General features: G+C 47.9%; 1 protein-coding gene across 1 annotated transcript in view; it reads left to right on the top strand.

Moving 5' to 3' along the window:
* Positions 1-13,303, top strand: part of BRME1 (break repair meiotic recombinase recruitment factor 1) — a 41,340-nt gene that overhangs the window by 11,740 nt on the left and 16,297 nt on the right. Inside the window, exons 3-5 of the mRNA XM_068274178.1 lie at positions 1,344-1,534; positions 2,353-3,234; positions 11,047-11,460. Coding sequence (XP_068130279.1) covers positions 1,344-1,534; positions 2,353-3,234; positions 11,047-11,460 — 1,487 coding nt within the window. The remainder of the gene's footprint in view (positions 1-1,343; positions 1,535-2,352; positions 3,235-11,046; positions 11,461-13,303) is intronic.

The following is a 13,303-nucleotide window of genomic DNA, read 5'->3' as shown; positions in this document are numbered from 1 at the left end:
TAGAACAAGGATCTGCAGTGTATAATGCTGGCTACACACGGTGCATTCCCGCACTCGATGCGCCGCTCGATTCCCATCGATTCGTTTATTTCCGACATGTCCGATTCGCGTTTTGATGAATCGTCAGGTCGATTTGCCATACTTTACATGGCAATCGACCTAAAAATCATCGAAATGTGCTCGGAAATAAACGAATCAACGACAATCGAGCGGCGCATTCGAGGCGGGAATGCACCGTGTGTAGCCAGCATAAGGCATAGAAGTTAAAGTGTACCTCCCCCACCCCAATCAGATCTTGATTGCTCAGGCCTGCCGACCTCACAATCACGTACCCATGGTGTTATGGAGAGGGGATCCTTTTTGATCCCTCAGATCTGATCCAGCGTGCACCTCACTGATGCTAGATGGATGTCCCCCAGCAGGTATTGGGACCCCACCCCTCAGTGACATTGCTGGGCCAAAGCTGTAAGGACGTGTTGTCAGCCTGCAGGCTGATGATGCGTTCTGTTGTAATGCGGAGGGGGGCAATGGAGCAGCGCAGATGTGATGTCACATGACGAGCAGGTAGAACAAAGCTATCGGCCATCGCTCAGCTAAATTGATCTGCATGGCAGCCAGGAATCAAACCTGGAGTATATAGGTTGGTGCATGTCACTACAGTTCATTTGCTCCCAGCCATGGCCACACGGATTCAGATGTGCCACCCTAAAGGACAACTGAAGTGAGAAGAATATGGAGGCTGCCACATTGATTTAATTTTAAACAATGCTGCTGGTCTGTTTGGCTGCAGTAGTGTCTGAATAGCACCAGAAACAAGCATGCAGCTAATCTTGTCAGATCTGACAATAATGTCAAACACCTGATCTGCTGCATGCTTGTTTAGGGTCTATGGCTGAAAGTATTAGAGGCAGAGGATCAGCAGGACAGCCGGGCAAGTGGTATTGCTTGAAAGGAAATAAATATGGCAGCCCCCAGATTCCTCTCACTTCAGTTGTCCTTTAACCTTCCTGCGTTGCTGCACCGTCTGGTGCCTCTCTCACCTCTGCCTCGGCTCAGCCCTGAGTGGAGTTGCTACAACCAGACTATGGAGGGACTACAGGGGAGCTGCAGTGAACACCAGGAGGGAGCTATGGTCATTACCACAAAGTGGCTATGGAAGTTACAACTGGAGGGCTATGGTGGTCACATCAGAAAACTGGATTGTAAGAACAAATGCCACAAGTATGTGACAAGGCTTGTATTGCCTACTGTCCAACTGTATTGCCACATGGCTCTGTAGAGTTACACGTAGTCACAAGCTGTAATCTACATCACCGCAATCATAACCCCATGTTCTTTATTAGGTGGCAGGAAGAGTGATAGGAGAACCAGGACAGGTCCAGAACGAGCGCCTCCTCTACAGGCTCCTCCCCCACAGGAAAATACAGCCAATAGCGTCCTGCGGTCTGAACCTAGCGAAGAGAAGAACGACACCTTTCATCCTTCACAGCTGAGGCTATCAGAGTGCGATGACTCCCTGCCTGTCTCCTTTATGGTTTGTATCTCTACAATACTGCATTGCCATAATAGAGGAACCCAGAACTGAACTTCATCCCAGTCTGTAGCCGATACTCCTCGTGCCACAAGAAAGCTGTATCTTTCCTCTATGTGTGGCTGATATTGTGTTTCCTGTCTGCAAACCTTGCTGCATTGTGGGAAATAATGGCTGTTGCCATATGCCAAGCAAGCAGTATTATCTCTCTGTAGATAGGGGCAGTTTGTGCTGTCGTTTTTTGTTTTTTTTTACGCCTGGCAGCAGTACAGATGCTGACCCGCTCGTTTGTTTATGATGGCGCCAACGACACTTGCAGATTCTACCAGATCGATCAGTCAATGATTGTTTGTCAGCGGAGATCCCTAGTCCATCTGGCCGTGGGTACTTAGCTTTAAACAAGTATATGTTCTTTGACCTGAGTATAACTACACTTACACTTTACCCTGAGTTATGCACTTCAGCCTTAAAGGACAACTGAAGTGAGGTTTCCATATTTATTTCCTTTTAAACAATACCAGTTGCCCGGCAGCCCTGCTGGTCTATTTGGCTGCAGTAGTGTCTGAATAACACCAGAAACAAGCATGCAGCTAATCTTGTCAGATCTGACTATAATGTCAAAAACACCTGATCTGCAAATGCTTGTTCAGGGGCTATGGCTAAATGTATTAGAGGCAGAGGATCAGCAGGACAGCCATGCAACAGGTATTGCTTAAAACGAAATAACTATGACAGCCTCTCGTTACAGTTGTCCTTTAAATTTTGTAAAATCACTTATCTTGTAATCCTTAGATCAACTTTTACATTTTTATATCCTGCAGACCCCAACTGATGAACCACAGGCTGCCAGTAACCTAGAAGAGTCTCCGGGACTGCCTCCCACGGCAATACTCATACCCTGCCACCAGAGGGAGCCTTCTCCAAAAGATGCTGCAGATAGTTCAGTAGTGCTGGAAACATCTGTCACAGATGCAATTCATGCCTCCATTTCACAGCAAGACACAGACTGTACTCCTGGCACCACCTCAATGGCACTACTTGAAAGTGGCATAACAGAGTGCCCCGTCATCACAGATGCCCCTGTTATGTCTGACCCTTCAGACCAAAGCAAACCAAAGGAAAGAAAATTATTGGAGACGTCAACTTATGACATGTCCGCTGACAGCATTGCGGATAAGGAAAAGATAAACGATGAGGTGACAAGTGACCCTTGTAAGTCCCAAGTCATGAATGCTAAATGCACTGATAAAGCCCCATGCACCCCAACCAAAGCTGGTTCCCTAGGGGAAGAAACAGCCAATCCAGATCTCCCAGAACCCCCTCTGGCTGGGCTGCTTGAGAAGGAAAGTGTTAATGTAGAAGTCTTACAGGAAACGGGGGCGCATGACTCCAACACCCCAGAAACCATCTCCCAATTGTTGCCAGCAAGAGGCAGAGAATGGGCACAGGACTCCCCGGATATATCCCGCTCATCAGACGTGGATCCCCAGCTAGAAGGAGAGTGTCTGGATCAGAGCACCCTGATGAGATCCCCGCTATCACCGAGGCTGACTGGCACTGAGGCCACGCATGATTCTACCCCAGGAGGGGCAGCTGGCAGCTTAACTGGCACCAGATCATCGCAGGAAGCAGCCAGAGCCACGGAGCTGGGAGTTGACTGGCCACTGGGAGCCCCGGAGGAGACCTCACTTCACACTGAGCAGGTAAAACACTCATCCATGGTCTTGAGAAAAAGAAAGAACAGCTTCTTTCAATTCTTAGGTTTTGCGTATCTGTATCCATCTCTGTAGACTTTAAAGGGTACCTGTAGCCTTAAAAAAAATAACGTTAAATTCCGTACTTCAGTTAGGGAAGCCTCTGGATGTTCCAGAGCAGGGGCAGGGAACCTATGGCTCATGAGCCAGATGTGGCTCTTTTGATGGCTGCATCTGGCCCACAGACAAATCAGTAGGGATTGATTCACTAAGCTACACCGCTCAAGCAGCACAAGTAAAATTTTCTAGAGTAGGCACGCTACTGCTGTAGCATGCACTACTTACTTGTGCTCCCCCAAAACAAACAGCTGCTCCAATTGTCCCACTCTGGGCCCTGTCAGGTCCAGTGACAAGATCCCCACACTTTGATTGGCTCACTAGGCTGTCTGTCACTTGACTGGCAGCCTATTGGGCCAAAGAGCGGGGATCTCATCCTAAAAAGTGAATCAATCCCCAGGTCAGTTAGCTAATTGTACAAGCTGTTAGTCGGTATTTCTCCTATCTGGCTCTCGGGGAAATTGCTGATGTTGCTGAAACCCAAGAGAAGCTGAAGCTGTGTCTGACACTTCCGCTGTTCGGCGGATGAACCGTATGCACATCAGCATGGCAACAGGAACGTGAGTCCTCTGCTGCGCATGCGCGCTGTCCCAGTTTGAAACATATTGTATGGCTCTCACGGAAATACATTTTAAAATATGTGGCGTTTATGGCTCTCTCAGCCAAAAGTTCCTGACCCCTGCTCTAGAGGGTAGTGGAGTGGAAACAATACGGAAGTAGACACAGGGTGAGTGGATGAAGCAGTGAACCTCCAAAGCTATAACAACTCATAGGCTTGTCTGAAAAGGTGTGTTTTTAGAGTACGTTTGAGGCCGTTTTCACACTGCTGACCTGCGGTTGTATTGCAGTGCAATCGGCTGATCACAACACCCAAAAAAGCCTATGGAGATTACTGCGGCAGTGCGCGATAATCTCCATTCTGGCTACAGGCCAAGAAGGTAGTGAGGCTATTGCTCACTTCCTGTGGATGGAATTCAAATTGCATGGAAGTGCATTGAAAAAATACTGTTGCTTTTGAGGTCAATCTGGCACTTCCAGTGGAGTCCATTACACCGCGCGAGGTATGAAAAGCCCCATAGACTTTAACTGGTGTAGTGTTGGCCTGCAGCAAAAAAGGCCAACGCAATGCGCTAGTATGAAAGAGGCCTGAAGGTTTCCAGGCTTGGAGCATGACGGACAGGCTGTGGAAGAGAGTTCCAGAGGAGAGGGGACGCTTGTGAGAAGTCCTGGATGTGAGAGTGAGAGGAGGTGAGCAAGCTAGAGGACAAAAGGGTCTCCTGTGAGGAACGGAGGATCCGGGCGAGGAGGTATCTAGACATTATTGAGGAAATGTATGGAGGTGATAGCTTGTGTAGAGCTTTGTATGCAAGCGTGGGGAGCTTAAACTGGATCCTTTGGATAATTGGCAGCCAATGGAGGGATTGGCACAGAGGGGCTGCCTCAGAGGAGCGGGAGGAGAGGTGGATGAGACGAGCAGCAGAGTTCAGTAGGGACTGGAGAGGTGCCAGACTGCTAGACCACAGAGTAGGGTGAAAGGGTTGGTTCACGCTTGTTTTAAAAACATATCCGTGGCTCCGTTTTTGGGCCTAGACCAAAACCGGAGACACGGATACCAATGTTAAAAATATGCAGCCGTCTTCACAGACTTCTCAAAATGGATCCGTCCACTGAAGTACAGAGGGCGGCATTGCAGGAAGTCACGCGGCAAGTGGTGGAGCGCAAGGAAGTGAGTGAGTGAGTTCGCCGCTTGCTGCTGGCTTGATTTTAACAAAGCTAGCTGGAGGGGGAGCACAGAAGGGGGGACCTAGATGAGGGAGGGGGGAGGGGTCCGACCCCTCCCCCTTCTGTGCCGGTGCCCCCTTCCTGGCTGCTACACCCTCCAGTGTGGCGGCCCCCACCCACAGCTATGGACACGGACAAGTTTTTAAAAAGGTTAACGGACTGGAAACGTGCTGCGAAAGGGCAACACGGATCCTATTTTGATCTGTTTACGTTCCGGTTTTTGAAAACCAGAGCCTGGACCGCACCTAGTGTGGATTGAGCCTTACAGTGGTCAAGATGGGATATGATTTCTTTCTAAACAATATTTGACATTAATGTCAAATATTGCTCATGGCTGCGCTCCCCTCGGAGTAAGACTGTGGCTGTACCGCTCCTGCGCGGTAGCACCAAGCCACTCCTGCACTTTTTTTTTCTCTGTGCACAAGCGGCTCCATACTGCTGTGCAGACGCAAACCCACTGGTGCCTGCGCAGTGTGGCCACACTCGCACACGAAGCGGAGCACAGGCGTAAAGATGAAGAGGATCAGTCTTCAGCAGTAAAGCTTGGTGTAATTGCCTTCTTAAAACAGAAGGAAATTTGCAATAATACAGTTATAAATTAACATTTGTGGTTACCCACAATGCACTACCACTAAATATGCAAATTATCCCTTTTCGCCCTTGTTAAGCCAAGCAAGCATCCAGAACCGCTGGTGTATAGCAAGCTTATAGCTTTAAGTTTTACACAGCCATATCAAACCCACATGTAGACAGCCTGTTTCGGACTTTTGGTCCTCATCAGTACATGGCAGGGATTGATAAGGCTGTATGAAATAGTAAGTTTCTTTTCTTTCTTTCTTTTTTATGATTACAGGTGTGCTTTAATTGTGTCTTAAAAAAATAATTAAAAATGGATCTTTCCTTTCTGCTATTGAAAGCCAGACATGTCTGAACTTAATGGATACTATATACAACAGTTTGTTGCCTTGTCCATTTATTCACATGTCTCCATTACGGGAAAGAGTCTGATTTTATGTGTAGTGTGATCCTGTACCAGGCATTAAGCCTGGTACACACTTTTAATTATGATTGGCCAATCACTGACCAATTGTACAACCTCCATGTAGTATAATGCCGGGCATACACGGCATTTCCAGTCCTTATCAATCGAGCCGCTGATGGCTCGATTGATAATATCTGGCAGGTCCGATGACCTGCCGGATAGATTCCCCGCTTGATCCCCGCCGGCAGACAATAGCGGGGAATCGAGCAGGTGATAAAGAGCGCCGGCGGGTATCGATCCGCGCGCACAAGTGGTGATGCGCCAGCATCGAGCCAGCGGCTCGATCCGGCGCATAATTGGATAGGTGTATGCCCAGCATAAGAGTATACCTACTCCATCTGCTAATAGTATTCAATATCTTTGGCTGCAGAGGATCACTCTCCCGCAGGGTAATATGGATGGGGACATGGTGTTGTGCGATTGTTTTGCCCAAGGCTCTCCTGCCGCAGGACCATCGTACCGCTACTAGTGTAAAACTAGCCTTCTGCCCACACATGATGCAATTTTCCATCAGATTGACATTTGAATCAATTACTTTTGACAGGTCCAATCTGATTTCCGATTGTTTTTCTGATTGATCGATTTCGATTGTGTGCACCAGGCATAAGCGTATCAGCAGGTCATTACCCAGAACCCTTAGCTGCCCAGGCAGCAGGCACATCTAAAGAGGTAACAATTGATAAAGTGACAGACTGCGCTAAAGATCATATACTTTAATTAAAATAGGATCAATTGATCAAAAAATGTATGTGCATGCATACACAACACCAAAAACAAAAAACAAAAAACATAAATGTCCATAAAAACAAAATAAAAATCAATTCAAGTAAACCCGTATGGGTCTAATGTGCAAAGTTACAGACTGAGTGTCACTGGATATTGAAGCTTCTTACAGTGACTCTGAGGAGGAATTTCTAATGGCACAGGCATATGATAATGCTCAATATTGCACTGATGGTGGATACGAAGAAGTGAAGCCTCAATTTGAAGTTTGGCTTGCTATTAGAGACAAGTACTGGCATGTACATACAGGTCTTTCAGTGAGTCTTTCAGTGAGTAAAATATTGGATACAATATGCGGTGCTTGTATGTCTCACCCTTCCGGGTCCGTATATCGTAATGGAGTGCTGTTGCGGAAGCCGCTCAATCTCAACAGCCCCGGCCGGCGGCTGATTGAGAGAGTCTAGACAGATGCTTATGTCGGGCTGGATTAGCCCGGCTCCCGTTCCGGCGGAGGTGGCGTGGGTCAAGGCTCTTAGCTGAAGATGGTGCTTTCCGTATAGTTCTGCGGCCGCCGGCCGGGGCTGTTGAGATTGAGCGGCTTCCGCAACAGCACTCCATTACGATATACGGACCCGGAAGGGTGAGACATACAAGCACCGCATATTGTATCCAATATTTTACTCACTGAAAGACTCACTGAAAGACCTGTATGTACATGCCAGTACTTGTCTCTAATAGCAAGCCAAACTTCAAATTGAGGCTTCACTTCTTCGTATCCACCATCAGTGCAATATTGAGCATTATCATATGCCTGTGCCATTAGAAATTCCTCCTCAGAGTCACTGTAAGAAGCTTCAATATCCAGTGACACTCAGTCTGTAACTTTGCACATTAGACCCATACGGGTTTACTTGAATTGATTTTTATTTTGTTTTTATGGACATTTATGTTTTTTGTTTTTGGTGTTGTGTATGCATGCACATACATTTTTTGATCAATTGATCCTATTTTAATTAAAGTATATGATCTTTAGCGCAGTCTGTCACTTTATCAATTGTTATCTCGCTACAAAGGAATTAGGGATCCCTTGACAGATTAGCAGCTCAGAGGTTCTTGGCGCAACATTATTTTATTTTATTTACATCTAAAGAGGTGTTTGTTTTACGCACAATAAACTCACTTAAGTAGGGTGAAGCTGAAGAGTCACTATAAGAAGATTTATGGAGATCTGAGCTCATAAACAGCAGAGATCACAGAGCCATCCCACAGGACTGACAGGAAGCTGTGTAGATTTACAGCCAGCACTAGTCAGGGTCACACCTCTATCTAGAGATGTTTACAGAGCTGTAGTGTCCCCCCCCTCCTCACCATCTCCACATCTCCTATCATCCTTTCCTCCTACACAGGCTTGCCATAAAAAAAGACCTTGCAACACTTCCATGTAATGTTGCTAAATATATTTTTGCCTTCATATATTTAGTATTGTTTTTTTAGTACGAGGGTTTTTCCCCTAGTGGTTCTGGGGCGCCACAAGCTATCTGGGGTCTTCATTTAATGTTGTGAACATAACACGCCAATGATAAACAGATTAAGTTAATAACAACACAGAAGCGAATAATGACATACGATATAATGAATTGTATGTGTGTAGTACGGATAACAGATAGAACATTAGTAGCAAAGAAAAGAGTCTCAAATTTTTATTTTCAGTTATATAGCTTTTTTTTTTTTCATAACATTGCATCATTCAGTTTGCAAACTACACTCTGCATTTTAAACGATGAAACACAGCAGAGCTAATGACCATTTGAACATTCCTACAGTAAAACTTGAAACAAATAAGAAACAGTGCGGCCCAGTGCACACTAAAACCACTATCAGATCTGCAAAACGCTAGCAGTTTTGGGATCTGATTTCAGAGCGATTCTAGGCATGTTTAGAGTGGATTTCTAAACACACCTAGCGGTTTTGGCTGCGTTTTTGTGTAGCAGATTACACATAGTTACAGTAAAGCTGTTACTGAACAGCTTCTGTAACAAAAACGCCTGGCAAACCGCTGTGAAGTAGCGTTTTTCAGAGCGGTTTGCGTTTTTCCTATACTTTACATTGAGGCAGAAACACTTCTGCAAACCGCAAATGTGCAGCAGGAGGCACGTTTGCGGTTTGCTACAATCCTCAAACCGCCGGTGTGCACCATCTCATTGAGATACATTAACCGAGTGGTTTGAGAGGCGGATGCGGGTGGCGGATCGCATCAAAAACCGCTCGGTGTGCACTGGGCCTGAGAGACAGTTTGAGATAAGTGCTTTAGAAAACAGCAATGTAGCCGGCCCAAGTTGGGTCGGAGAGCTCAGAGAAGCTCTTTTGCATAGATAACAACTGAAGTCTCCTAACTCTTCCTGTACTGGAAACCAGGGCTGTGGAGTTGAGGAGTCGGAGTCAATGGTTTCATAAACTGAGGAGTCGGATGATTTTTGTGCCCACTCCATGGCCCTGCAAGGACTGTGGATTAGGAGTCGAGGAGTTGAAGTTGGAACAATTTTGGGTACCTGCAGTTGAAGGTTTCATAAACTGAGGAGTTGGAGTTGGATGATTTTTTGTACCAACTCCACAGCCCTGCTGTAAACAATATGAGACATACAGTGGCGTAGCTAAGGAGCTGTGGGCCCCGATGCAAGTTTTACAATGGGGCCCCCCAAGCACTCTATACATAACAATTGATACAGCGCACCAAAACCTGCCAATGGCAACTACAGTGTCAGAGGTGCAAAAAGGGGATGGGGAGGAGTTTGTTAATGATTACCACTATTCAAAGTATCTATAGAAGTGATTATTAATCATTATAGCATAAGTTTATTTTCACTTCACATTCCCTTTAAGCCATGGATCCTGACTATCAGGCCACAGATAAGATGGTTTTGGATATAAACTTTTTTTTTTGTTTATTTTGCCATAAACAAAGCATGATGGAAATACTTTCCCATTATAAGGAATACTCTGATGAAGCCAAGTCTATAGTTGGTATTAACTGATTTATCACTGCTAAGGGCTCGTTTCCACCATAGCGAATCCGCATGCGGCGACGAGATGCGGATTCGCTTGTTACACTGAAGTGGCCGGGGCTGTTTCCACATGTGCGGCGTGCGGGAGCGATTTGGCGGCGGGCCCACAGAATTCGCCTGCGTCGGGAATCCGTGCGAATCGCCGCTAATGTATTTAATAGTAAAAACGCATGCGTTTGTTACATGCGTTTTTACCCGCGATTTCGCGTGCGATTTTGCACCTTTTTCAATGTTATTTTGCCCTGGTAGTGTCATGGTTAATTTCGCATGGCACCCTGCCATGCGAAATCGCACGCGAAATCGCGGGTAAAAACGCATGCGGAAACGTATCCGCATGCGTTTTTACAAGCGTCGGAATGCCGGCGAAATCGCGTCGCAACAGTGGAAACGGGCCCTGAGAGTTTGCTAAAAAGAAAAAAGAATTCTCCCATAGGGGGAAGCTGCAATTGTGATTTGCTGATCACCAGGGATTGGAATTTGGCAATGGCAGTTCAATCATCCCTTAAAGTGGCTGGATAGTGTTAAGGGCTCTGCCTCTGACACAGGAGACCTGGGTTCGAATCTCGGCTCTGCCTGTTCAGTAAACCAGCACCTATTCAGCAGGAGACCTTGGGCCAGTCTCCCTAACACTGCTACTGCCTATAGAGCGCGTCCCAGCGGCTGCAGCTCTGGCGCCAGGAGAAAAGCTCTGTGGTTGGTTGTTTTGTAAAGTGGACCTGAAATATTTCACAGGACAGAAGGAAAACTTAGAGGAATGCACCGTGTATGTATTTAGAGATTTTAGCTTATCTAATTCCCTCTCCTCTGTGACTAATCACAGCTGTAATTTTATCTCTCAGCTGTGACAGATGGCTGCCTCGTCACAGCAGCTAATTTTTAAACAGATGATGTTAACTCGATGTCTGCTTCCATGACAGCAGGAAGAAGACACGCTGCAGATTTATTGCAGGATTTATAGCAGCAGGTTATTATGCTATTGCTTATCTTTTAGAGCACAGAGGAAGTTTTGAGTTCAGGTCCACTTTAATCCCCCATTATCAGACTGCCCTAATGATCATAATAATGTGTTCTTTAATGAATTTGCTCTCCTTCCAGGACAAGGAACAAACCTGTGATCTCCCAGAATTCCATGCAGCCCCCGCTGTAGAGAAAAGCCTTCCGATAATAGCTGCATTCCATCAAACTGATGAGAGAACCAGCACACCAGAGAGTATTTGTCAGTTACATCCAGCCAACCAGGATCTCCAGGATTCCTCCACTGTGTCCCACCTAACACATGAAGAGCCACAGCTACAAGGATGTCATCTGGACAAAGATCAGAAAACTCCACCAGAGACCTCGCCAAGCCTGGCTGGTACAGGAGATAACCCTTGTAGCCCAGCGAGGGAACCTGGCATCTTACCACATGGAGACGAGACTGAAGCTTCTGGAGAAGCTGCTCGGGGGTCTGAGCTTGATGACAGCCAATTGCTGGGGGCCCTGGAGGAAAGCTTACATCAGCACGAGAAGGTATGACCTATTTCTGAACACCGGGCAGACTTTGCAATAAGTATATACAGTGTTGCGATTCTCAGCAACTTTTGTGATTCCCACACTGTACATCTAGGGAGAGGAGGTTAAATGTCTTAACCATACGACAAAAATAATTTGCTGCTTACCTGATATACTTTCATAGGGCCATATCTACCATAAGGCACTGTAGGCTATACATAACAATTGATACAGCGCACCAAAACCTGCCAATAGCAGAAGATGCTGTGCCTACAGGTGCCTGATGGTGGAAGGGCTACTCACTCCCCTCCTCTAGTGCCTCCCTCTCTCTCCTTCCCTCTCCTTCCCTTTGCAGAGTCTTAAGGAGGTTACTCACCCAGCTCTTTGCATTCCACTGATGAGATCTCCCTTCAGTCAGGGGCACCTCTAGCTACTTAATACTTGAGGGTACCTCTGGTTACCTAATATTAAGGGGCACCTGTAGTTAGCTATAATGGGCAAGGGAAGAAAGTGTCAGCTGGGGCAGCCAGAACACTTACATTGCGGTTTGTAGGTTCACAGAGGGCAAACAGGTGCTAGGACATCTGTACCTATAGGCTCCTGTGATGTAAATCCGGCCCTGTTCTTTCTACTCCTGTTTCTGGAGAGGTGTGGCTGCAGTGTTGAGTGGTATGGCTGCAGTGGGGAGAGGCATGGCTGTAATGTTGAGAGGTACTGTATATGGCTGCAGTGGGGAGACACATGGCTGTAGTGTGGAGTGATGTGGCTGCAGTGGGGAGACGCATGGCTGTAGTGTGGAGTGGTGTGGCTGCAGTGGGGAGACGCATGGCTGTAGTGTGGAGTGGTGTGGCTGCAGTGGGGAGACGCATGGCTGTAGTGTGGAGTGGTGTGGCTGCAGTGGGGAGACGCATGGCTGTAGTGTGGAGTGGTGTGGCTGCAGTGGGGAGACGCATGGCTGTAGTGTGGAGTGATGTGGCTGCAGTGGGGAGACGCATGGCTGTAGTGTGGAGTGGTGTGGCTGCAGTGGGGAGACGCATGGCTGTAGTGTGGAGTGGTGTGGCTGCAGTGGGGAGACGCATGGCTGTAGTGTGGAGTGGTGTGGCTGCAGTGGGGAGACGCATGGCTGTAGTGTGGAGTGGTGTGGCTGCAGTGGGGAGACGCATGGCTGTAGTGTGGAGTGGTGTGGCTGCAGTGGGGAGACGCATGGCTGTAGTGTGGAGTGGTATGGCTGCAGTGGGGAGACGCATGGCTGTAGTGGGGAGACGCATGGCTGTAGTGTGGAGTGGTGTGGCTGCAGTGGGGAGGGGCATGGCTGTAGTGTGGAGTGGTGTGGCTGCAGTGGGAAGGGGCATGGCTGTAGTGTGGAGTGGTGTGGCTGCAGTGGGGAGGGGCACGGCTGTAGAGTGGAATGGTGTGGCTGCAGTGGGGAGGGGCATGGCTGTAGAGTGGAGTGGTGTGGCTGCAGTGGGGAGGGGCATGGCTGCAGAGTGAAGTGGTGTGGCTGCAGTGGGGAGGGGCATGGCTGTAGAGTGGAGTGGTGTGGCTGCAGTGGGGAGGGGCATGGCTGTAGAGTGGGGGGCATGGCTGCAGTGGGGAGAGGCATGGCTGTAGAGTGGAGTGGTGTGGCTGCAGTGGGGAGAGGCATGGCTGTAGAGTGGAGTGGTGTGGCTGCAGTGGGGAGGGGCATGGCTGTAGAGTGGAGGGGCATGGCTGCAGTGGGGAGGGGCATGGCTGTAGAGTGGAGTGGTGTGGCTGCAGTGGGGAGAGGCATGGCTGTGGAGTGGTGTGGCTGCAGTGGGGAGGGGCATGGCTGTAGAGTGGAGTGATATTACTGCGGTGGGGAGAGGCATGGCTGTAGTGT

This window comes from Hyperolius riggenbachi, chromosome 3, assembly GCF_040937935.1.
Source record: "Hyperolius riggenbachi isolate aHypRig1 chromosome 3, aHypRig1.pri, whole genome shotgun sequence".
NCBI lineage: Eukaryota > Metazoa > Chordata > Amphibia > Anura > Hyperoliidae > Hyperolius > Hyperolius riggenbachi.
This window is presented reverse-complemented; position numbering and strand designations above follow the sequence as displayed.